This window comes from Camelus ferus, chromosome 13 (genome assembly GCF_009834535.1).
Source record: "Camelus ferus isolate YT-003-E chromosome 13, BCGSAC_Cfer_1.0, whole genome shotgun sequence".
Taxonomy (NCBI): Eukaryota; Metazoa; Chordata; class Mammalia; order Artiodactyla; family Camelidae; genus Camelus; species Camelus ferus.
Genome location: NC_045708.1, coordinates 30,624,176 through 30,647,905, shown reverse-complemented (window position 1 = coordinate 30,647,905; position 23,730 = coordinate 30,624,176). Strand labels below are relative to the sequence as shown.

Below are 23,730 nucleotides of genomic sequence, written 5' to 3'. Positions count from 1 at the left end.
CTCTCATATCTTCAAGATATTTCAGTGCAAAGAAAAAAATTATTGTCTTCAGAACTAGATACACCAGATTTATAATCCCAGGTCCACCACCTAGCCATTTAAAGCATGATTTCCTTTTCCTTTTCCTATAAAATCCCTGGCAGAACTACTGCAAGGATTTAATGAGTTAACATATGTAAAGCTTCTGCGGCCACAAATGTCAGTTCTCTTTCCTGCTGGTAAGTCTTTGGGTGCAGCCAGTGTGAACAATGTGAGTTAGTTTTAAGTTAGGAATAGTCACGAAAGTACGTTTGAAACTCAATATGGATGAGTGAAATATAAATACCCTATATATGCTATTACTTTATAAACTGTTATAAATGAAATACGGAGAAGGCAGACTCAGACATAAAACTGTGGCTTTATTTTTAACTATCATTAAAGCTTGTTTGGGTGGAATCAAGATTGTTCAAAATGAATCCCATCCATAATTTGCTTCTCTCTTACCAGCCCAAAGCCTTTCCCCACAACTTCTCATTCACGATGAAAATAACAGCATGCCAAGCAAAAAATATCAAATTTTTATTTAAGTACCATACAAAAGCAAACAAAAAATTCCACTCAAGTGCTGTGATATTTCATTTTATGTGTCAACTTGACTGGGCTACAAAGTGCCCAGATATTTGGTCAAACATGATTCTGAGTATTTCTGTAAGGGTTTCTGGATGAGATTAACATTTTATTTTTAACATTTTATTGAAGTTCAGTTGATTTACAATGTTAGTTTCAGGTATAGGGCAAAGTGACTCAGTTATACATATACACACATATTTTTTCTTTTTAGATTATTTTCTATTATATGTTATTACAAGAAATTGAATATAGTTTCCTGTGCTATACAGTAGGTCCTTGTTGTTTATCTATTTTATATATAGTAATGTGTGTCTGTTAATCCCCAACCCCTAATTTATCCTTCCCTGCCCTTTCCCCTTTGTTTTCTATGTCCATGAGTCTGTTTGGGGTTTGTAAATAGAATTTATATATGTATTTTTAGACTCCACATATAACTGATATCATATGATATTTATCTTTCTACTTCACTCAATATGATGATCTCTAGGTGAGATTAATATTTGAATTGGTTGACTGAGTAAAGTAGATTGCTCTCCCTACTATGGGTGGGCCTGATCCCATCAGTTGAAGGCCTGAGTAGAACCACAAAGCTGACCACCCACTAAGTAAGAGAATTCTTCCTGCCTGACAGCCTTCAGGTCTGAGCCATCAACCTTTTTCCTACCTTCAGACTCAAAACTGAAATACTGGTTTTTCCTGGGTCTCAGCCTTCAAATTGGAATCATACCATAGGATCTCCTAGGTGTTGGGCCTTCAGGCTTGGATAGGAACTAAACCACTGGCTCACCTGGGCCTCCAACTTGCTGACTAACCCTGCAGATCTTGGGCCTTGCCAGCTTCTATAATCATGTGAGCCAATTCCTTATAATAAATAAATACATATATGTTTTCCCCGCCATATGTATATATATGTAGTCTGTTTCTCTGGAGAACACTAAAATAGGCACTAACAGAGAGAACTTCTGACAGACAGAATGATCCAGTTTCTGCTGGGTAGAACTGTGTACCCATCTGCAAGTTGATAGCCAATATCTCGACAAAGAGGGCAGATCACATACGTGGTGTGACTTGAGAGTGACTAGGGTTCTTTCTGCAAGCCACACCCAAAAATCAGATTCATTATTTTATCCTCACACTTGGTCTACCAACTTCCTATTTGAAATCCATACTTTCTGACATAAGAGGCTGTTTGCTACCCAAATAGTCAAGTCCTCCGATATCATGGTCTTACGGAAAAAAGGCTTCTAACTTTGGAGGCTAAAACTGCCACTTTTTCTAGCTGGGCCTCTCTGAATCCCAGAGCGGATTCAAAAGGGCCAGTGTAACAGATTGCCTTGCCCATAGCTGCCTTTTCAAGGCCACAAACAGCTGGGCTGCTCTGTTTGAAGGTGGGCTTCCCAGTTTCCTGATTGCTCTCCTGAGGTTTTTCAGGATTATGGCTACCATGTTTGAAGTCCCCATAACTGGTTATCATAAATAGGTAATTAGCTTTGAAAACATGTACATTAGCTCTGAATGTCACCAACTGTGCTGTAAACAGCATCAAGGAAATAGAAAAGAGTGATTGCATTTTTTTGTTTTGTTTTTAATCCCTCTGGCCTCCCTTCCCTATATTCCAGAAGAAAGAAGGAAGAGTGTGTGACCCAAAACATGTTTACTTTTAAAAAGCTGGCTTTGGGGACTAGAGGCCTGCCCTGAGAAAAGGAGAAAAGCAATTCTTCATAGGATAAGTAAGAAGTCAGGACTGGGCACCGTAACTCATGACTAACAGCCTGAGAGCAGGATGAGGCAGGATGAAGTTCTGCTAACCAGCCCCTCAAGTAGAGAGCCCTTGCATCTTGGTGACACACATTCAGCATCACCACCTAAACCTAGTCTGACTGTTCATTTGGTTCTCAAGAATTCTTTTAGGGCAATGGGAGTTGCAAGTCCCCAGAAGGAGAACAGAGTTTAGAACTGAGCCGTGGGAGGAAGGTGGTACAAAAGGAATCACAAAAGAGTCTGGACTGGAGGAAAAGAGAGATGTTCCAGAAGCAGGTGCTGGGCCAGGAGACTGAAATCCAGGGCACTGGGCTGGTAATGAGGTCCGTCCCTAAAAAGAAGGAACCCTAAGTCCTTGAAGGGCTGGGCCAAGGTCAGAGGGCCAGGACAGGATCCTGTCTCTGAGTGGGAAGAGCTCCGGAGTCTGAGCAGCGAGCAGGGAAGGGTCCACCTTCAGGGCAACATCTCTATTAGCATGGCCTTTGTCTTCTGGCTTGGGCACAGTTGATCCCTCCAGTTTCTGGAGTTCAGAACAGATGATTAGAGGTGCTGTGTTTTTCCCTCCATCATGAAGGCAAGGTTCAAAGAAAGGGCGAAGGGGACCAGAGAAACTGTGGGTGAAAGTAAACATGTGGGATTGGTCCGTCACGTTGTAGAAGGAAATGACTCCTGCTTCATAGTCCAGGAAAATCCCCACGCACCGCGGGGGCTCTTTCAGGCGGAAGGAGGTCTGCGGGGACGTGAGGGCCTCGTACTCATTCCCACAATTCTGTCGCACGAGCCAGTGTCCGTTGGTGGGTGAGGCGGTGACCTTCCCCTTCCTGCTCACGGACTCACTACACACCCCGAGGGCCCACTTGGTCTTGTCTGTCACATACACCTCCCAGTAGTGACAGCCGGCCGTGAAGTACTCAGAGCCCAGGACACTGACGATGAAGTCAAATCTCTGGGGGTTGTCCGGCAAGGGCTGCCTTGTGTCTCCAAGCTTCACACATCTCCGGTCCTCAGACAGGATGAGTTTGGGATGCGCTGTGTCTGGGTCCAGGGTCACCGCCACTGCAGAGGGCCACAGAGAGATGAGGTTTGGGAAGTCTCAGTCTCAAGGGATCTTTGGGTAGTTATGGAGGGAATAAAAATCTCTAGGTCTGCAACCACTGTCATTGGCCCATTTTAGTTCATGGTGCCCTATCCTCCATGTGTCCTGGAACCAAAGAAAACTGTCTTCCAGTCTCTTAGATCTACTGGTAGTGTATTATGTGAAAGAGAGAAAAGTTTCTCAGCTGTCTGTGAAGCTGCCTTGATCCTTAGAAAATACTGCCTTTGTCTTTGACGGCCCAAAGGAACCAAATGTATGCTCATAAACAGACTTTGATGTTAGACCAGAAGCCAGATAGGATGCTTGAGTCCAGCTCTGCCGCATGCTAGTTATGTGAACTTGGACTTGTTATCCATCCTCAAATTTTAGTTTCTTTTTTTTTTTTTTAATTTTTTTTTGGGGGGGTAATTATGTTTTTTTAAATTTATTTATTTATTTATTTATTTATTTATTTATTTAATGGAAGTACTGGGGATTGAACCCAGGACCTTGTGCATGCTAAGCATGCGCTCTACCACTGAGCAATACCCTCCCCCCACCAGACTTTACTTTCTCTATCTATAAAGTGGGAATAATAGCAGCACCTATGTTGTAGAGCTGTTGTGCAGATCTAATGAGCCAATGGATGAGAGAGTGCCTCATTCACGTACTGAGTGTGATGCTCATTTTCTTAGGTAAAATTATTGCTTATAATCCTCGTTTTAAAATGTTAATATAGAGAGAAGGATTATTCCTTAAAATTGTGGATATATGAGGGTCACCATGAGTCTCCCTCCTTCCCCAAGTAGAGATAAGAAGCTCTTCTTGGAGAGTTAAATCCAAGAAATGCAAACTGAGTCGAAGTCGTGGGAATGAGCCAGGTTATGAGCGTGAGAACTGTTTTTGAGTTCCCAGAATGCCACAGATGCCGACTCATTGATTCTGTTGCCCCTGCCTGAAGGAAAGCCCTGTGAACAGAAGGGGGATGAGCAGCCCGGAAAGCAGAGAAGGACAGAAAGCAGTGAAAATAACAGGTCTCATTCAAACAGCAGCAAAAAATGCAAACTATTTAGGAATAAATTGAAAAGAGATGTGCAAATCTTTTCAAATAAAACTATGAAAACTTTTCATAGTCTCCTTTGTTGAGGCATCTGCCCAACTCACTCCCCTCTCTGAGAATCTCAATCAGCATCCTCCCCCCCCAAGAAACTGATCTTCAGAGAAAGAAGGATGCGGCAGACGTGTAGATAGGGACAGGAGCACCAGCTATTTACCCAGTAGCGGGAAAGGAAGGACTTCCCACCCTGAAAGCACAGAGGAGACTACATAGGAAAAAATGGATAGATTTGACTACCGGAAAATGGAACACTCATGCATCAAAAAAAGGATAAGAAAATTAAAATGCAAATGAAAAGCTCAGAAAAATATTTTGTGAAAAACATGACAGAGTGAATACAGAAAAAAAAAATCTTCACAAATCAAAAAAGTAGCCAGAGTAGGACAGGAGCAGACAAGCCACAAAGATAAAATATGAATAACCAATGAACTTAAGAAAAGAATCTCAAAATTTGTAGAAAACCGACAAGAAGATCAAATGGAATATTTATGTGTTCTAAAAGAGGGGTGACTTTCTGAATCTAAGAGTGACCTTCTCAAAAGCACAAAGTTTTTTAAAAATTTGATGAGCAGGTAAACAAATTTGATTAAAAATTCTTTAAATTACAGTCTGCATTCCAAAAGAACAGAGCAATGGGCTCTAAAATGTGGATCAGTTTGACTGGTGTAACTTACCAAAGTGCAGCCGAGCCCTTCTCCAGCCTGAAAGACAGAAAAAGGGGTTGTTAAAGCGACGAGAAATGGAGACTTGCTGGTGAGGATGGCAGGGCGGGGAGCAGGGAAAGTGCATCTCACCTGAGTTTGCTGCTGCTCTTTTCAACTCTACAAAAGAAGAAACAAGGGGAATGAGCTATCACTGGAAGTCGAATCAACAGGAGATAAGCTGGTGTGGAAGTCACAAGAACAGGGGAACTTACTCAGATCACTCCGGAGTTTCTCTAAAGAATAAAAACAGTCAGACAAATCAAAACAAGGGCGTCTAATTCCTGTGATGCTACAGTTCCATCCCAACCACATTCCCAGATCAGATCCTCAAGGTGATACCCTGAACTTCCCCCATGACAGTGACTTTGCAACAGCAGTGGCTCACCGCCGCAGAACAGGGGCCCCCAGAGATACTGCAGAGGGTCAGCAAGTTCCTGTGGGAACCAAACCTGACCGGCAGACTGAACAAACAACACATGTCACACACGTGAGGGATGGCAACATAAACTTGTGAAGATGTCGTGGGAGAAGAATAAAGTATAAGTTCATTTAAAATGATCATTGAATTTCCATGAGATTTTCTTATGTTTATTTCTCAATGTGAAATAAAGCAGACATGCCACATGTCTGAGGATTTGTTGTTGTTATAAGGAGGTTCTCATGCATGAAAGGGTGGAGAGGCACCACTCCACATACTCAGTTTAATTCAGTGTAATGGGGATCCATCTACCTTGGGTCCCACCTAGGGGAACGTCATGCCTGAGTGACAGAAGGGTCTTCCAGATGGCTTCACCTATGGGAGGAACCTCTCTTCTTGCTAAAACGTTTCCCATTTAGAGACTAGGTAACAATTGCACAGGAAAGAGGATGGGGGACTACTCGAGAAAAAAAAAGAGGCCTTAGAGAGCCAAGAAATCCCCAACACTCATGGACCTGACCCCTCTCTTCTGCCCCAGGAGGTGAATCTGAGACTCTCAATCTAAAGCAAAGTCGTCAGCAGAAGAAGGTCTGCACAATGGACGAGGAGCAGAACTTACTGAGGGCTTTTCGGAGCCTTCCTGAAAAACAGAGAGACACAAGTGAGCCCGTCCTGCCGCTTTATCGCCAGAGCCCAGGAAGGACCATCACTCCGTCCCCTCACAGCAGAAGGGATGGTGTTGATGCTGTCAGCCCCTCATCACATCTTCCAAAGGGCAGGCCGGGGAGTACAGTGGTGCTCATGCCACTTTGCAGATGGCCTGGACTACCCGGAACTTGGGGTTCCTCTTCCCTTCCTTTTGTCTGTCTGGTTTCATCTCTGCTGTCCATATGGGTGTTTCTGTTTGTAACTGGGTGTCCGTGAGTGTATGCCTTGCTGCCCGTTTATGACTGTTTGTAACATCTGTGGTGTAAAACGAGCTGAAAGCCTACCACTGACTTACTGACATGCTCCGTTACCTCTATAGTGACGCCCCCCCGCCCCCCCCGCAAAGAACAGCAGAGAAACACAAACCTGGAGACCCCAGGAGGTTTGGGCACATGGGTATATGCATCTGTGCTTTGGTGGAGTAACTGCAGCTTCTCTGGAAGGGTCATCCACCCACACTTCCCCTTAGCACTGGCCCTGCCACAGAGCTGAAATTAGACACTTGAGTTCACTGCCAGGCCCCGTGCTAAGGGCTGGGCATGGGTTAGGTGTTAGGCTTCAGGGCAGTGAACTTGAATATGATACGGCCCCTAGGAAGTCTTTGGTTTATTTTTACCATTCCCCCTACCAACAGCTTCCACATCTTGTGTCCTGTTCTTATGACTTAGGCCCCGAATCCTCTCAACCATGTGAGGTGCATGTAATTATTATTCTCATTCTACAGAGTGGTGGTCTGAGGCTCAGCAGGACATTCAATTTGTCCAGATCATCCAGCTAGCGAGTAGCCAAGGGGGCAGCATTCAAACCCAAGTCTGTCTGACTCCTAGTCGGAAGCCTTCACCCCTACACCACACTGTTCCTTCCCTTCTAGGACAGAACGGATTGAGTCCCTGAGGTGTGCACATTTTTACCAGCTTGGAGGAGGTGTGAAGGGGGGAGGGAAGAAGTGCCGAAATCACTGCATGTGGAGCCGTTTCTGAGCCAGTGACATGCCTTCACAACTAGACTTTCAAAGGGCAGAGCCCTGCCTGTTCTCTGGGACTCGAGGTAGCTTTTACCCTCAGTGGCCCAGAGCAAACATTCAATTAATGAAGACAAAATGGCAATAAGGGAAAGGGTCTAGGCACTGTAATAGGAGGTTTTGGGGGTTTTTTTTAAGTTGTCTTTTTCATCCTGAAAATAATCAGGTGAGGGGACTTAGAAGCCCCATTTTACAGACGAGGAAACCAAAGCTCAGAGAGTGAAGTAAATGGCAGATCTGAGCCAGGTGTTGCTGACTTCAGAGCCTGTGACCCTCCCACTGCATCACACCGCCTCTCTCAAAGCAAAGGTTGCATGGACCCCTGAGATTTTCATCCATCCCATAGGACTATTTTAATATATTTTAAGTAGTATATAGATATTCTTTCTAGGTGACTGGGAGAAAGGCTAATGAAGGGAGCTCATGATAATCCAGACCTAAAAATTTTGACCAGGGCATCCCGTCACCCACTGCTACCAACCCTATGACCCCCTTGATACTGGAAAGTAAATTCCAGTAATATTGACAGAGGATATATATATGGGGTGTGTGTGTGTGTATACATACACCACACATATAATGTATATATAATAAGACTCTCAGCATTTACGTAGAAGGAGAAAAATACATTATTTGTTCACTGCCCCTTATTCTAGACATATAATTACCTTTTTCTTTTGCATGGGCTGAGAGAAGATTTTCTAGAGGAAGAAAAGTAAAAGAAAATGAAATTCTGAGCCATTACCTTGAGGGTCCCTGCCTCCTATTGAGTTGACAGGCTCTTGAACCTGTCAGCTTCTATCTCCACCTCCACCCGCTGATCCAGCCCTCATCATCTCTCATCTGGATGCCAAGATAGCAGCCCCCATGGCCCCCACATTCTGTCTTGCTCCCTCTGGTCTCCTTCAACACAGCAGCCCGAGAGAGCTTCTTGAAACACGATTCTGGTCGGGAGAGCCCCTTCACAGCTTCACCACTGCCTGGCGGAGAAAGACGAAAACCCTTCACATGGTCTACAAGCCTCTCATACTGGCCCTGCCTAAATCTGCAGCGTCACCTTCTGCCACCTTTCCCCTCACTTTTGCACCGTGTTTCTTTCTCAGGCTCTTCTTTCTGCTGCGGATGGTTTTCTATTCCCTCTCCTCCAATGCATGTCCGTCCTCCAGATCAAACAGCACTTCCTCCGGGGACTCCCCTTCCATCCCTGAGGTCTGGCTGGTTGGTTCCACCTGGTCACTGTCTTCCCAGCCTTCAGAACATCCATGTGTGGCATTTGTACACATTTATTTGTGTAGTTATTGAATTCATGTATACATGCCTGGCTAGACTGAAAGTCCCAAGACTGTGTTGTCTTTCATCCACCACCGTATTCCCAGCATCTGGTGTAGTCTGCACCACTTAGTAGACAGCTATCAATGATTTGTTGAATGAATAAAGCATCTCCCGCATTAGGTCTGCACAGCTCCTCCAGCGTAAGATCAAACCATGAGCTCACAGGCAAAATCACCACGCATATTGGAAGGCAAGCTAGTACAAGAGTCAGCAGAAACTGGAAACAGTGGGTTTTGACCCCACCACCACAACCACCGTCACCACCAAGGACAGCAGATGCTGGGATTTTCGGGTACAGGATTTAGATTCGTGGGCTCTGGGGACACACAAATGAACAAAACAGAGAAACATCCCCACCCAGCCTGGGACACTTACCTACCTCCATCACCTGTTCATAGAGAAGCTCCTCTGGTAGGGAGAGAGAAAGAAAGAGCTGTCAGCTCAGTTTGAGGGAGGGCCTTCTCTAACAGGCAGAACTGTCCAGGGACAGCAAGCCACCTAACTAGGACTTTGCTCCTTGTCACTGTGGGTTTGTGACCTTTGCAACAATGAGATTCTGTGAAATGGTACCATATTTATGAGTGTTTTATCCAATGGGTAGAATTGGGTTTCCTAATTAATTAGACAGCTGGCATGATGTGTTATTTTCTAATTTCTCAAAAGATGAGATTTCACAATTTCACGTTCTTTGATCCCCTCTGCAGTGTAGGTCCCCAGAGCATGGCTCTACCAGTCTCCCAGCCAACCTACAGATAACTGTCCCATCTATGTCTGCTTCCTCCTGGCCTTTTCCTAGAGAGGCCACAGTCCCACTTCCTGCCAGCCTGGGCCGCCTTACTACTTAGTTACCTTTTGATTTTCTTTGCTTCCAGATGAAGTTAACGCCCACAATGATGAGAAGCCCCAGGACAGGCAGGATCACAGCAAGAGCCACTTCTGATGAGGAGAACCTCGCTGGAGACGGGGCTGAAACAGAAACCACCCATGACCACCCTCTGAGAGCTTCTCCCATTCCCGGGGTCCCATCTCACATGGCAGGTCATGCAGGTGCCTCCTAACTGCTTCCATCACCTCTACAAAGAGGCCCCCAGCCAAGTCAGTGAGGCTCTTTGCTTCTCCTGTAATTCAAACCCCAGATGACCAGGGATGACTTGAAGGTGAGATGTTTCTCTCTCAGGTTTGCTTTCAGTGGTCCTGCCCAAAGACACGGAGTCAAACTTGGCTTCTCAACCACAATCTCATCCTGTCCTTTATGGAAAAATTCCCCAGAGACTGGAGATTTGGAGGTGCTTCCTTGGGAATCCCCTACAGCCTTCTCATGAGCACCCAGCCACTTCCCCTTCAAATCCTCACTCTGAGGTAGAACAGCAGTCAGCAACCTCTTTGCCCTGAGCCCTGTCTGCAGGGGCAAAATCATCTCTGTGGTGCTCCAGCAGCAAGCTGAAAGTCTAGGCAGCGGAGAAAGGAGAGGGGAAAGAAGAAATAGAGGTGAAAAAAGCAGCAGAAGAGGCTCTGTGATAAGTGGCAAAGAGCTTAAGCTGGATGTGAGCCCTTGCTCAGTACCACATGACCCTCAGCAAGAGATGGAGGCTCTCGGAGCCTGGCTTGCCATCTGCAACATGGGGGTGGTGAGGAACCCTGTCCCGTTGGGTGGTCGGGAGATTTGACGAGATCAGGCATGTAAAGTGCTTAGCACTTAGTGAAAGGCAGTGGCAAAAGTAAGAGAAGGGAGGGGGGCAGGGGGAGAAAAGAAAAAAGGGATTGGCAGAGGTCCATGACCCCACCCCACCCGGGACCCCAGACCACTGTCTGTCTGTCTTGACTCTAAAACCGCTCTGCTCTGCCACAGGGCTCCCTGTTCCAAGGGTCTAAAAGAGTCACACCCACTTTGACCCACTAATTCTACCTCCAGAAAAACACTTTAAGAAAACAATCAGAATCACTTCCCAAAATATGTGCCAAGATATTCATTGCATCATTAATTATAATGTGAGGAGAAACTGAAAACCATCCAGATGTCCAGAAATAGGACTTTGATTAATTGTATTATGCTATAACCACACAATGAAATACTATGCAGCCTTCAAAAATCACACTGCAAAGAACTACTTAAGGACGTGGGTGAACAATGCTCATGGCATTGTAAGTGGATGGGTCAAAAAATAAACCTGGGTGGAAGAATGCATATATATAAACACAGGGACTCTCACAGATACACACACACACAAAAAACTCTTGAAAGAAATGTCCCCAAATGTGAGCAGTGGTTCTCCCCAACTTAGGAAATTATAAACTTTTGGGGTTTCTTTAAAATGTTCTGTATTTTTTCAGTTTTTCTACAATAAACGTGTTATTCCTGGAATTTTAAATATTCAAAAATGCTTAATGAAGTTTCCACCAACATAGGAGTTTTCTCTGAAACCACCAGGGGTTTCAAGCCTGTCTTCCAGCCTGCGTTTACCTGCTATGACCATGGCTGTGGTCTTCTCTTGGCCGAGCGCCCCATTGCGGATGGTGCAGGACACATTCCCCAGAATGCTGTCCCTGACTCTGTTGGACACCGCTGCTCGGAAGAGGCCAGCTTCGTCCAGGGAATGGGTCTCCAACAGGGATGGAAACACCCTGCCCTGAGGGTCTCTCCACTGGACCCAAGGCTTTGGGAACCATCCCGCCGACCTGCACACCAGCTGGATCCATCCAGCGTCGTAGCTTTCCACGTGGATGTAAGGGTCGGAGCCTAGAACTGAAGAGGAGAGACGCTGGGCATGTCCTGGGCAAGGGCGCTCCCCGCCCCAGCCCTCTTCTCGCTCCCACAGCCTTCGGTGCTGAGCGGGGAAGGAGGGGCGGCTGATAAAGGCACTTGAATGCCTGCCCTCTCCTTCGCTGATCTTCCAACAGGAGACAGTCTCTGGCTTCATCCTAGTACCTTTCCAAATCTACATCTAGCAGCAACTGCATCCCATGATTCAGATCCTGGGGCCACCTCAGTCCCCCTTGAATAATGACTAACCTGCAACCTGCAGCGTCACGGTGCCCTCTCGACTCAGGTTTCCGATCTGGACCTGACATCGGTACCGCCCCCGATCCTCCAGCCGGACATGGTGGATCCTCAGAGTGACACTTCCCTCTCGGGCGTCTCTCACCAACGCCGTCCTCCCCTTATATTCCGGCATCACGCCTTCCTCCAGGTCCTTCCCTTCCCGGAATACGTGAACAAGCTGGGAGAGACCCAGCCCCGGGGTCCGCAGCCACCTCACATCGGAGGGTATGGTAACGGGCCAGAGCGGGAGAGGGCAGAGCAGCTCGGCTGTGCCCCCTAGCGGGGCCACGTGGGACTGGCCGGCATCCCCTGTGCGGTGCGAACGAAAAAAGGGGCAAGGCGGTTTGGAAGAGATGGGAGAGAAAGCTTGGCAACCGAGGTGCGAGGGAATATTTGGGGGAAGGACAGCTCCTGGGTAGGGCATTGGAAACCACTGGGGGAAGAACAGAACCCAAGAAGAAACAAGGCCTCTGGCCAGGCCTCTTTATTCTTGGAACACCTCTGTCAGATGTCCCAGAAAGGGAAAGAGAGGTTCTGAAACTCTTACCCGACACGTGCAAAGGCAGCTGGAGGAAGACGAGTGTGATGAGGCATCTGGAGAGCCAGGAGCGAGAGGAACTTGCCATCTTCACCTGGACTAGGAGGACAGACACAGGGAGACATCAGAAAGGATTGGCAAGTTTGATGTGAGAAAGGGTACCACCTAGGAGGTGGGGCAGAGATGGAGGCTGTAAAGGGTAGGCTCTGGAAACACACAGACCAGGTGTTGAATTCCAGCTCTGCTACTTACTTCCATGTAACCTTGTGACAATTTCTCTGAGACTCAGTTTCTCCATCTTTGAAATGCATAAAATAACTGTGCCTCCTGGCAGGATTATTGTGAAGACTGAAGGAGCTAAGTGCTCAACACAGAGGTTGGCATCATGGTTAAGTCTCTAAATGCCATGAGTGAGAACGATGGTGGAGATGAGATGAGTGAGGACCAGATGGCAAGACAGTGTGCTCTAGAAGGCATCAGGAGAAGTCTGAAAGAATGAGAACTTATACCCAAAACTAGCCAGGTAGACACCGAGTATTGGCCTCTTTTTGCATTTAGTGTCCCAGGCTGGGCTTGGGAAGCACCTGTTGCAAGCCAATCGTGGATCCATAATACAGCCTGGAGCTCTTCCCTGACAGCCTTTCAAGTCTGACACTTGAGAAACAACAAACCAAGGCATTGCATCATGAAGGCACTAATCCTACAAACTCAGCGTCTGGAGTTCAAGTCTTAGCTCCACCTGGTACTAGTTCTGTGTCCCTGGAAAAGTTATACAACATCATTGAGCCTTCAGTTCTTAATGTATAAAGGGGGAACCTTCTTCACAGCTGAATGTGAGGGTTCAAGGAGATGACGTACGTAGAGCACTTGCCACAAACGCCTGGCAGATCAAGCTCCCAGTTAAGTGCATTGCTGTTGTTACTACTAAACTGAAAGAGGACGATCATCCCTGGGAAGTGTGGGCCACTGTGTGCATTCACCACAGGGAGACCCTAAAGGATTCCCTCCTACAACTTTTCCCCTCCTACTTGCTACAGACTGAAATTCCTTGAGTGGGAAACAAATCTTTCATGCCACCCCCGGGGAAAAGTTTAAATGCAAACACTCGAAGAAGAGAGAACTTGTCTTTTAAATTCTCTCTGACATTTGAAATCATTTCCAAAGAGGAGGTTTTTTATAGAGGTCATCAGGGTGGGACCCTGTAGGTCTGAGGATAGGGCAAAATGAAGCTTGGGAGAGGTGGGCCTGTCAAAGTGAGGTTGGGAAACTGAAGAGGAACTCAAGCTTTGAACACATTTCCAATTCTGTTTTTCTCAAGGCAAACAGCACACTGGTTTAAGGCTGTTTTGTTTGGTTTTGTTTTTAAATCATGATGCATATAACACACGCCTCAAATCCCCCAGTGTTACAAATGGCAACGTAACACTAGGACATGGTAAAGTTAGGATTACAGTTAGGATGCTTTTTTTTTTTTTTTATGTTTCTTTTCTTTCTTTCTTTTTTTTCCCTCTGCCTCTATCCCTGCCACTTTCCTACAGGTTACCGGCTACTCAGAAGCTGAACAAGAGAAGTTAGGTAACTAGGGTGGAAGGTGGAACTTTATGAAGAAAGTTCCCCTGATAAATGTAAAACATAATTTCACTTCCTAAAGCTCAACATACATGATACAATTTGGAGACCACTGACACCTTAACAATATTGAGTGCTGTGGCTCATAAATGTGGCTTCTCTCTCCACTTATTTAGGTCTTCAATTTCTTTCAGCAGTGTTTTATAGTTATCAGTGTATAGAGATCTTGTGTGTTTTCTGTCAGATTTACTAAGTATTTAATATTTTGATGTTATTATAAATGGTAGTAATTTATTAATTTTAATTTCTGATTTTTCATGTAAAAATACAGTTGATTTTTGTATATTTTGTCTTATATCTGTGACCTTGATAAGCTAAGTTACAAGTTCTAGTAGCATTTCTATAGATTGCATAGGATTTTCTACATAAAAGATTGTATTGTCTATGAATAAAGACAGTCTTACTTCTTCCTTTGTAATCTGAATGTCTTTTATTTCCTTATCTTGTCTTATTGCCTTGGTTCTCTCCTGATCCTAGGGGAAACAGCCCTTCTTTCACCGTTGAGTTTAATGATGGCCACATCATTTTCATAGATGCCATTCATCAAGTTGAGGAAATTTCCCTCTATTTCTAGTTTACTGAGAGTTTTTATCAAGAATGGATGTTCATTTTGTCAAATGATAGGTCTGTATCTATGAAGATGATCCTACAATTTTCCCTTTTTTTGTTGAAATACAGTTGATGTACAATATTATATAAGCTTCATTTGTAAAACATAGTGATTCAAAATTTTTTTAAGTTATATTCCATTTATGGTTATTATAAAATATTGTCTATATTGCCTGTGTTGTACTGTATATCCTTGTAGCTTATTTATTTTATACAAATGGTTTTTAATTTTAGTTTGTTAATATAGTAAATTATATTCATTTTTTTCAATGTTATACCAACTTTGTATTCTGGGGGTAAACCACAGTCAATCATGAAATAGTATCTGTTTTATATACCTTCAGATAAAATTTCTTTAAATTTTAAGAATTTTTAGTGGGGAGGGTATAGCTCAGTGGTGGAGCACATGCTTAGCATGCCCAAGGTCCTGGGTTCAATCCCCACTACCTCTACCAAAATAAATAAATAAACCTAATTACCTCCCTTTCAAAACAAAAAGCAAACAAAAAACTCAAAAAAAAATTTCAAAATTAAATTTTAAGAATTTTTGCCTCTATGTCCATGAAGGATATGGGTCAGTACTTTTCTTGTAATTATCTTTTTCTAATTTTGGCAATTAGGGTAATGCTGGTCACAAAGAATGAAATAAGAAGTGCTCCCTCCTCTTTAAATTTCTAGAAGAGTTTGTGCAGCATTAATATTATTTCTTCCTCAAATTTTTGATGGAACTTACCAGGAAAGCACCTGAGCCTTCAGTTTTCTTTATGAGAAGGTTTGTAACTAACATTCAATTTCTTTAATAAATACAGGGTAATTCAGGTTATCTATTTCTTCTTCTTGAGTGATTGTTGGTAGTTCGAGTCTTTCAATTTGTTTAATTAGTTGGCATAACTATGTTCATAATATTTCCTTATTATTCTTTCACTATATGTGGAAACTGTAGTGATGTCACCCCCTCTCATTCCTGATATTGGTCATTTATGTCTCTTTTTTCTTGATTAGTCTGACTAGAGGTTTATCAATTTTATTGATCTCAAAGAACCAGGTTTGGTTTCATTGATTGTTTTCTATTGTATTAATTTCTGCTCAGATCTTTATCACTTCCTTTCTTCTGCTTACTTTGGGTTTAAAGTGCTCTTTTCCTTGTTGCTCAGGTCCTTGATTTGAGATCTTCTTTCCTAATATTGTCATTTAGTACAATACAGATGACTATATTAGCCATCTTTTCTAATATAGTTATTAGTCATTTAGCCATAAGTTTCTCCTTAGGTATTGCTTTAGTGCAGCCAACAAATTTTGATACGTAGTGGTTTTCATTTTCATTACATTCAAAACACTTTTTAATTTCCCTTTTAAGTTTTGCTTTGACCTATAGGCTATTTAGAGATGTGTTATCTACTTTCCAAATATTAGAAAATTTTCAAGATGACTTTCTGTTATTTCTAATTTAATTCTGTTGTGGCCAGAAAACATACTTTGTATGACTTGGATCCTTTTAAATGTATTGACTTGTTTTATGTGCTAGCATATGCTCTATTTTGGTAAACGTTTCATGTATTTTGCTGTCATTGGGTAGAGTGTGACCAGTGAGATATGAGACCTTAGCTTTTTCATTAAAGCTGATGAAATTCCATTAATCATAATGTCATCTGAAAAGAGCAGAGAGCAAGCTGGTGATAACACCCACAAGAATCTAAGGCTTACATTGTAAAATGATTACAAATCAATAAAAAATGTTAAAAAAAAAAAAAAAAAAGAATCTAAGACTAAATAAAACCAAATGGCAAAAGAAAGGCTTATATCCCTAGTGGACTGACGACTGGAGTCAGATGGCTTGGTTTTGGTCTTGGCTTGGTCCTTGGTTTGCAACTTTGAGCAAGTCACTTAAACTCTTAGGCCCTGAGTTTTCATCTTGAAAATGGGAAATTCACTTATATTTGCTGAGTTCATTCTAAATTGGGAAGTAACAAGAGGTAAGGAAATGTATTTGCCTTTTGATCCAGTAAGAAATGTTCTGGAAATCTACTCTAAGGAAAAAATATGAAATATAAAAGTTTACATGACCTCAGCAGTATTTTTATAGTAGTGAAAAACTGGACCATCGACAGGTACATCAGTAAGGAAGTGACTAAGTAAATTATGATTCATCAAGACTATGTTGCAAGTGAAAACTAATAATGATGTGTTAGAGGCAAAACACAAAATAATATACTTACAATGACTATAACTACATTAAGGTGTGTAAGAAAGGAACTAAGTAGTGGAAACATGGGCGATTTTTCTCATCTCTATTTCCCAACTTATTAATAAAGTGTAATATATTGATGAAAAATGTGTAACACAAAACTAAATTTAGCAAAAGTAATATTTATTTAATCAAAGAACTTTGACTAGATGAAGTTTCAAATTCCTTCCCAGCTCCAATGTGCTATAATTCTGCTTCGTGAAAAGGAAAAACAATATTTCAAGAGTGTCCTACTTTCAGTTCTCCGCTAGAAATCACTTAATTTGGAAACTTAATGCTTCAGATTACAAAACTATTGAGTTAAGAGGAGGATTAGTCAGATTCTATTTCTGAGAGAGCCTTCAGTGGGTGGAGCAATGGGGAGGGAGAACCATGGTATTTGATGGAAGTTTCCAGATCAGATGGGGAGAAGAAACCAAAGAACGGGAGAGGAAACTAAATGATGGCAGAGGGGAAACAGGGTAGAAGAAAAAGACTGAAAAAGTAAAAAGGTAAACAGATGGTGACTAAGAGTTTTCCATCATCAGCTGTCTAGGTACCACTTTTGCTGTAAGTCACCTGTAGGACACCAGGTCCCGAAAATCATTACATGTATTTTTTCATTGCCATATCTAGAATTTTAATTTTTTCTTGTATCCATCCTACTTGAAGGAACTAAAAGCCCTCTCTTCTCACTATCTCCCCTAGTCTTTGGCCTCTAACTCCCTCAACTCTGGGAGCCCCTCACATTACCCTCTGGGATGGGCACTCCTTGTCCCAACAGGCTCCCACCCATCAGCCAGCTCCAACTCACCTCCAGGATAGCCCCATGGCATTTCAGCTATCTTTCAGTTTTTACTGAATAAAATTTTTGCTTTTTCTATCCTACTTATTATAGAAAATCTGGAAATTACAAGAAAAAAAGACAAAAATGTTTTAAATCATCTGTAATTCCTCCACCCAAAGAGAAAATGGTTCTTCAGATATTTTTTCCATGGATGTATACAACCTTTTTAAAAAGTAGGACTACACTGTATGTATTATTTTGATACCCAACATTCTCACCAAGAACTTGATGCATTTTCCCATGCCATTCCAATATTCTTTTAATGATTTCAATGTTCCATGATGAATATGCAAGAATTTTAAAAATAATTCCATATTATAGGATATTTAGTGTTTTTCCCAATGCATTGCTATTCAAAGCTTTGCTACAATTGGCAGTGAGTAGATTGAGGGCCAAGTTATAAGGCTTAGTCCTAGTCTTGGCTGGGTCCCTAATTGTGTGACTTTGTAAATTTAAGGAAGTCACTTAAACTCTTAGGCCTTGAGTTTCCCATCTTTAAAATGGTGAGACTTCTCATTTGCACTGCCAAACTGCCCTCCAGAGAGGTCATATCAATTTACCAAAATGTATCATACTGTTTGTTTCTCCACAACCTTGCTATCACTGCTGTCATTTTAAAAAATTTTTGTCATTTTAATGAGTAACCAAATCGTTATCTCTTTAAAAATAATTAATGCTGTTTCATTTTAATTTGTATTTCTTTTTTTTTTCCCCTCCACACTGGACTCAACCTTAGGAGACTGGCAGCACCTGTGAACCCTAATTTGTATTTCTTTGATTATTCGTTTCTTATTTGGACTTTGTCCATTACCTGCCTTTATACTTTGTCCATTTTTCTATTTGGGCATTTGTCTCTGAAATGGGTTACAAAATTCTTCACATAGTTATCATCTTTTTTTCTACTATACATGTTGGAAATATTTTTTCCCATAGGAAGTCACTTACATTTAAGTTTGAAATAGTTTAATTTCAAAAACTTCTAAATCATAAAAAACATGCAACGGAAGTTCCCTTGATAACTCCAAGCAGCTTAAGAGGATCCTGGGAATCTACAGATGATCCGTCTGAAAGCACAGAGCTCAGGACAGGGCTGAGAGTGAGGGCTAAGAAAGTGATGGCTCTGATGCTTAACAGTGATGACAGTGCTACCAGAGAAGAGTCTTTAGACAAAGCCGATCAAGCCTCCTAGTTACTTGTCCCCTTTCATGCCCCTCATTTCCTGTTGCCTCATTTCATCCTCTAAAATGTTCTTGTGAGTATGGAGAAAGGGGATAGCTTCTCCAACGAACCTGAGGATCCTGAGAAAGTCCAAGAACTAGGAAGAATTGAGAAAGGAGAGAGGGAGGAGGACTCACCACCTTTGGAGCTGGGGGCCCTTTGTCCGTCACCGGCTGAGCTGGCGTCTCCAAGCTGGAACCATCCCTCCGCCCACTCAGGGAGATCAGGCAGGCATCAGGCAGAAGCATCAGGAAGGGCTCTGCAGGTGGGCCTGGGGAAAGTTCATCTTTTATTTGATGCTGGCAGCTCTCAGCCAGGGGCTTCCTCTGCCCCACAGACTCCCTTCCAGTGTCCCTATACCCCAGCAAGCCACACCCTGCCTGCCTGCCCCTGATAAAGAAACTGAGCAAAAAGAGGCTTCCTAAGAGTGAGGGAGCCTTCCAGTGCCACTGAGGTAAAGGGCCTTTGCCCCTCAGCTCCCTTTCCCTCCCAAGCTAAGTGCAAAGTGATTGCCTTTGATACATTTTGATCCTATCACACCCTTTCTGAAAAGCTTGCTTCTCTTTCCTTTCTAAATCAGAGTAAAACTGAAGATCGGTTTCAAAGAACCACCAGTTAGCCACCTTCTATAACTCACCACCTTTATCTCCAGCTGCACCCTGATGTGTGCTTTCTGACAAACAAACTTGCTTACTGCCCCCAACATGTGATAAACGCTTTCCCTCCTACCTTGCTTTCAGAATAGCCACAATTTTATATTAATAAGATCCATAATTGTATCCTTTTATGTATTTTTAAACTTTATAAAGATGGAGCACATCATATGTAATACCCTCCCTGTGTTTTCCTTTTTTCACTCAACATTAGTTTCTCAGTCTAGCAGACACCGGTGATGGCTCACACCATGTCTCCTCAGCTCACCCAATTTCAGGGTAGCTGAGACTCGCGGACTGGGTATTTACTGTTGAAAAATATCCACGTTTAAGTGGACCCAGGTAGTTCAAACCCACGTTGTTCAAGGGTCAACCGTACATGCACTTCCCAATTGAATGCAGTAACTGGTATGAGCTAATAGCTGTCGTCTGTTAAGCCAGACACTTAAAGGACTTACAGAAATGGAAAACATTCTTCTATTTTCTTGTTTCAGAAAATAGTTGTTTTTCATAAAACATGGTATGTTGACATGTAATGTGTTTATTATTTTTGTTCTTAAATGAGGTTATAATTTAAATATCTCAGTTTTAATTCCTAATATGGCAAATTTCAAAAAATATAACCCATGTAAACTAAATCTCTTTGGGGCCCTCATTCATTTTTAAGGCACATGGACAAATACATACTTCATGCCATTACTACACCTATCAAAATTGACAGTAATCCCTTTATAGAATTTGATAGCCAGTCTATGTTCACATGTTTTCAGTGGTGTCAAATATGTCTTTTTACTAATGGTTTGCTCAAACCTGAATCCAAACAAAGTACATACATTGCATTTTGTGGCTAAACTTCCTAAGTGTCTTTATTCCATAATGATTCCTCTGCCCTTCCTTTAAAAGTTTTCCTTATACCTTTGATTCATGGTAATTTGTCTTGTACAATGTCCCTCATTCTCAACTGGGTCAATTGCTTTCTTGCAGTATTATTTATTTCTCCATCTCTCATATTTCATGTAAACTGGAAAGCTGGAGGTTTGATCAAATTCAGGTTCACTTCTGAGCTTTGTGACCTGGATGAGAGCCTTAACCTTTCTGTCTCTGTTTCCTTACTATAAATTTTTTTACATGTCTTTTTTTTCCTCAGGAAATTGACTTTTTAAAATTTTATCATAGCCTCATACATTAGAATGCTTAGAAAGAGAAATAAGCCAGTCACTTTTCTTAACTTATATTCCATTTAGAGTTATTATAAAACAATGGCTATGTTTCCTATGCTGTACAATATATCTTTGTAGCTTATTTATTTTATACATAGTAGTTTGTACCTTATTGGTAAATTGAAGCTAAGAATGGTAACTCCCTCACTGGGTGTAAGGATTATATTAGTTAAAGCATGTAAAAATATTTGGAACAGTTCTTTACACCCAATAAATGGTAGCTATTGTTATTATCTGAGGAAAGTCTCCAACTTGAAAGCCAGAGACCAAAATAAACAATGGAGACAATCTAGGAAGTGGTAGAAAGTGGCAGAAAATTACAACTGATATCCTCAGAAACGCAAAATAAAGAAGATCCTGAATCCACAACACAAAAGCAAGAGGCTACCAAAAGGAAAGTCAGGGAAACAGGAAAAACTCTTGGAAACTAAAATTTTATAATAGAAATAAACCAATTCAACAGAAAAATCAGAGGATAAAGTTCAGGAAAATGTCTCAAAAAGTTAAAGTAAAAAAAAAAAAAAGGGAGATGGAAAATGAGAGGGAAAAGATGAATTAAAAAACCAGACAATCTAACACACAGAAAATTTCTCAGAATTGAAGACTATGTTTCCTGATTGAAAGAAACCAATGAGTCCCTAGTGCAATGAATGATAGACCTATATTATCACTTACCATGATGAAGGTTTAGGACACCAACGATGAAGGAAAGATATATGTCCTAAAAGCTTCCAGAAACAAATGAACAAATAAAAATTACACAGGAAGTAACAGAAATCAAAATCATTCAGACTTTTCAAGAGTCTAGCCACATGAGAAGCTAGATGATGATGGATCAATGCCTTTAACATTCTCAGGGAAAGTGATTCCCAATCTGGAAATCTGTACCCCACCCAGCTGTCAGTCAAGTGTGAGAGCAAAATAAAGCCATTTTTAGGCAAGCAAGGTCTCAAAAACTTACCTTTCATGAACCTCTTCTGAGGAAGCTACTGGAGAATAAGATCCTCCATAATGAGAAAATAAACCACAAACAGAAAGATCCAGGAGACAGGGGATTCAGCACAGGAAAAGAGATGGGATTATTTAGTTAGGATAATTTAAAGGGTAAACTGACTCTGTGTCTGTGTCTGTGTCTCTGTCTCACACACACACACACACACACACTTCTAACTTATCCTCTTCCTCATCTTTTCCCAAGACAACTTATGATAACATCACTTTTATCAGTGGCTCCCCACTTTTTCCAGTCTTCCAGTTTGGCTTTTCCACTCCTTCATTCCCTACATCCAGTCATTTTAGTCTTTTTTTTTTTTAAAGCCTTCCAAAGATCCCTGCCCTGTCTCCAGCTGTAATCTAAACTTTATAAATTGTACAACGTGATGCAAATGTAAAATACACTATTATGTCAAGATTTCTGAAACAGACTCTTGTTCCCTTTTCTCCACATCCTCGTCATCCTGTTATTTGTGTGTGTGTGTTTTGTTGTTTTTTTTTTTGTTTGTTTTTTTTTTTTGATGATAGCCATGATGACAGTTGTGAGGTGATATCCCATGTGGTTTCAATTTGCATTTCTCTGATGATTAGCAATGTTGAGCATCTTTTCATGTGCCTGTTGGCCCACCTGCATGTCCTCTTTGGGAAAATGTCTGTTCAGGTTTTCTGCCCATTTTTTAATCAGGTTGTTTGTTTTTTTGAAGTTATGTTGTATAGGCTGTTTATACATTTTGAATATTAACCCCTTATTGTTCATATCGACTGCAAATATTTTCTCCCATTGGTTGTCTCTTCATTTTGTTGATAGTTTCCTCCTTAGAAAGGTTTACCATCTTAATCATTTTTAAGTGGTAATAACAGTGGTATTAACTATATGCCTATTGTTTTGCAACTGATGTCTACAACTTTTTCATCTTGCAAAACTGAAACTTTACATCCATTGAACAACTCCCCTTTCCCCCACTCCCCCAGTGCCTGGCAATCACTATTCTACTTTCTAAGAGTTTGACTGTTTTAGGTATCTCACAGAAATGGAATCATGCAGTATTTGTCTTTTTGTGGGGTTGTGCTTATTTTCAAGGCTTCTGACATGCCGTGCTAAACTGGCTTCCAAAAAGGTTGTAACCACTTACACTTTGACTGAAAATGTTTGAGTGTTCATCCGGGCTACACTTTCACTGTTGCTTAGAATCCATCCTTTGTTTCAATTCTTGCCCAGTCCTTAGACGTACAAAAGGAGCAGCCTTGAACATGTTTTCCTTTGGACAGGCCATTGTCCTATCCTAAATCCTGGCTGAAATACTGGTTGGGGCACTTACTAGCTGTGTGACCTTGGACAAGTTACTTAACGTCTCTGTGCCTCTGTTCACTTATTTGCAAAATGGGAACAATAATATTATTATGGACGTACATTATTATGCGTACTTACTATGAGGAATAAATAAGTAATAAATATGAAGCTCTAAGAAGAGTACCTGGAATATAATAAAGCCCAGAAGACAGGTAGCATTATTGTTGTTGTTGTCATTATTCTTACTAGACTGAGCAAGATTTCTGTCAAAGCATTTATCTACCATTTTGTCCAATCCTTGCTAATCTAATAAATGAAAAATGATAGCCAGGTATCTTTATTTGTAAAATTATTGTAAATAATTATAAAATTGTAATTGTAAAAAATTGTCATTGTAAACTTATTGATTATGAGTGAACCTGAACATTTCCCTTTGTTTATATTGGCTATTTATACTTCTCTCACTATTTCCTTTTCAAAGCACTGTGGCAAACAGGCTCTCATTTGACCTTCCTAACAAGCTCCTAAATCAAGAAGGCGGCAATCACCATTCCTATTTTTCGAATTAAAAACTGAGGCTTAGAAAGCTACAATTCTAGTCCCAGGTTTCAGATCTCACCCTTCAAGGCCGAGCAGCTACCCGAGAATATAATCCCGGGAAAAGCTTTTATTACTCGTTCCCACCCACTCCAGCCCCAGCGCCAGCCCCAGCGCCAGCCC

At 41.9% G+C, this 23,730-nt stretch overlaps 1 protein-coding gene across 5 annotated transcripts; it reads right to left on the bottom strand.

The window, feature by feature from the left end:
* Nucleotides 1–2,612: 2,612 nt before the first annotated feature.
* ERMAP (erythroblast membrane associated protein (Scianna blood group)) lies at nt 2,613–23,717 on the bottom strand. 5 transcript variants are annotated; one of them, XM_014554509.2, is made up of 14 exons: nt 21,688–22,270; nt 21,402–21,454; nt 18,991–19,124; nt 12,336–12,420; nt 11,759–12,097; nt 11,210–11,491; nt 9,598–9,714; nt 9,124–9,156; nt 8,085–8,117; nt 6,307–6,327; nt 5,482–5,502; nt 5,360–5,386; nt 5,240–5,266; nt 2,613–3,429 (listed from the first exon to the last, which is right to left on the bottom strand). In XM_014554509.2, the coding sequence occupies exons 3-14, from the start codon at nt 19,099–19,101 to the stop codon at nt 2,705–2,707; spliced, it is 1,821 nt and encodes a 606-aa protein (XP_014409995.1). In that variant the 5' UTR covers nt 19,102–19,124; nt 21,402–21,454; nt 21,688–22,270; the 3' UTR covers nt 2,613–2,704. The 5 variants fall into 5 exon arrangements, with proteins under 5 accessions (XP_014409995.1, XP_014409999.1, XP_032349889.1 ...); XM_014554513.2 differs by lacking the exons at nt 21,402–21,454; nt 21,688–22,270 and adding an exon at nt 22,853–23,717 and having other exon boundaries at nt 18,991–19,112; XM_032493998.1 differs by lacking the exons at nt 21,402–21,454; nt 21,688–22,270 and adding an exon at nt 23,149–23,717 and having other exon boundaries at nt 18,991–19,112.
* Between the last annotated feature and the right edge of the window lie 13 nt (nt 23,718–23,730).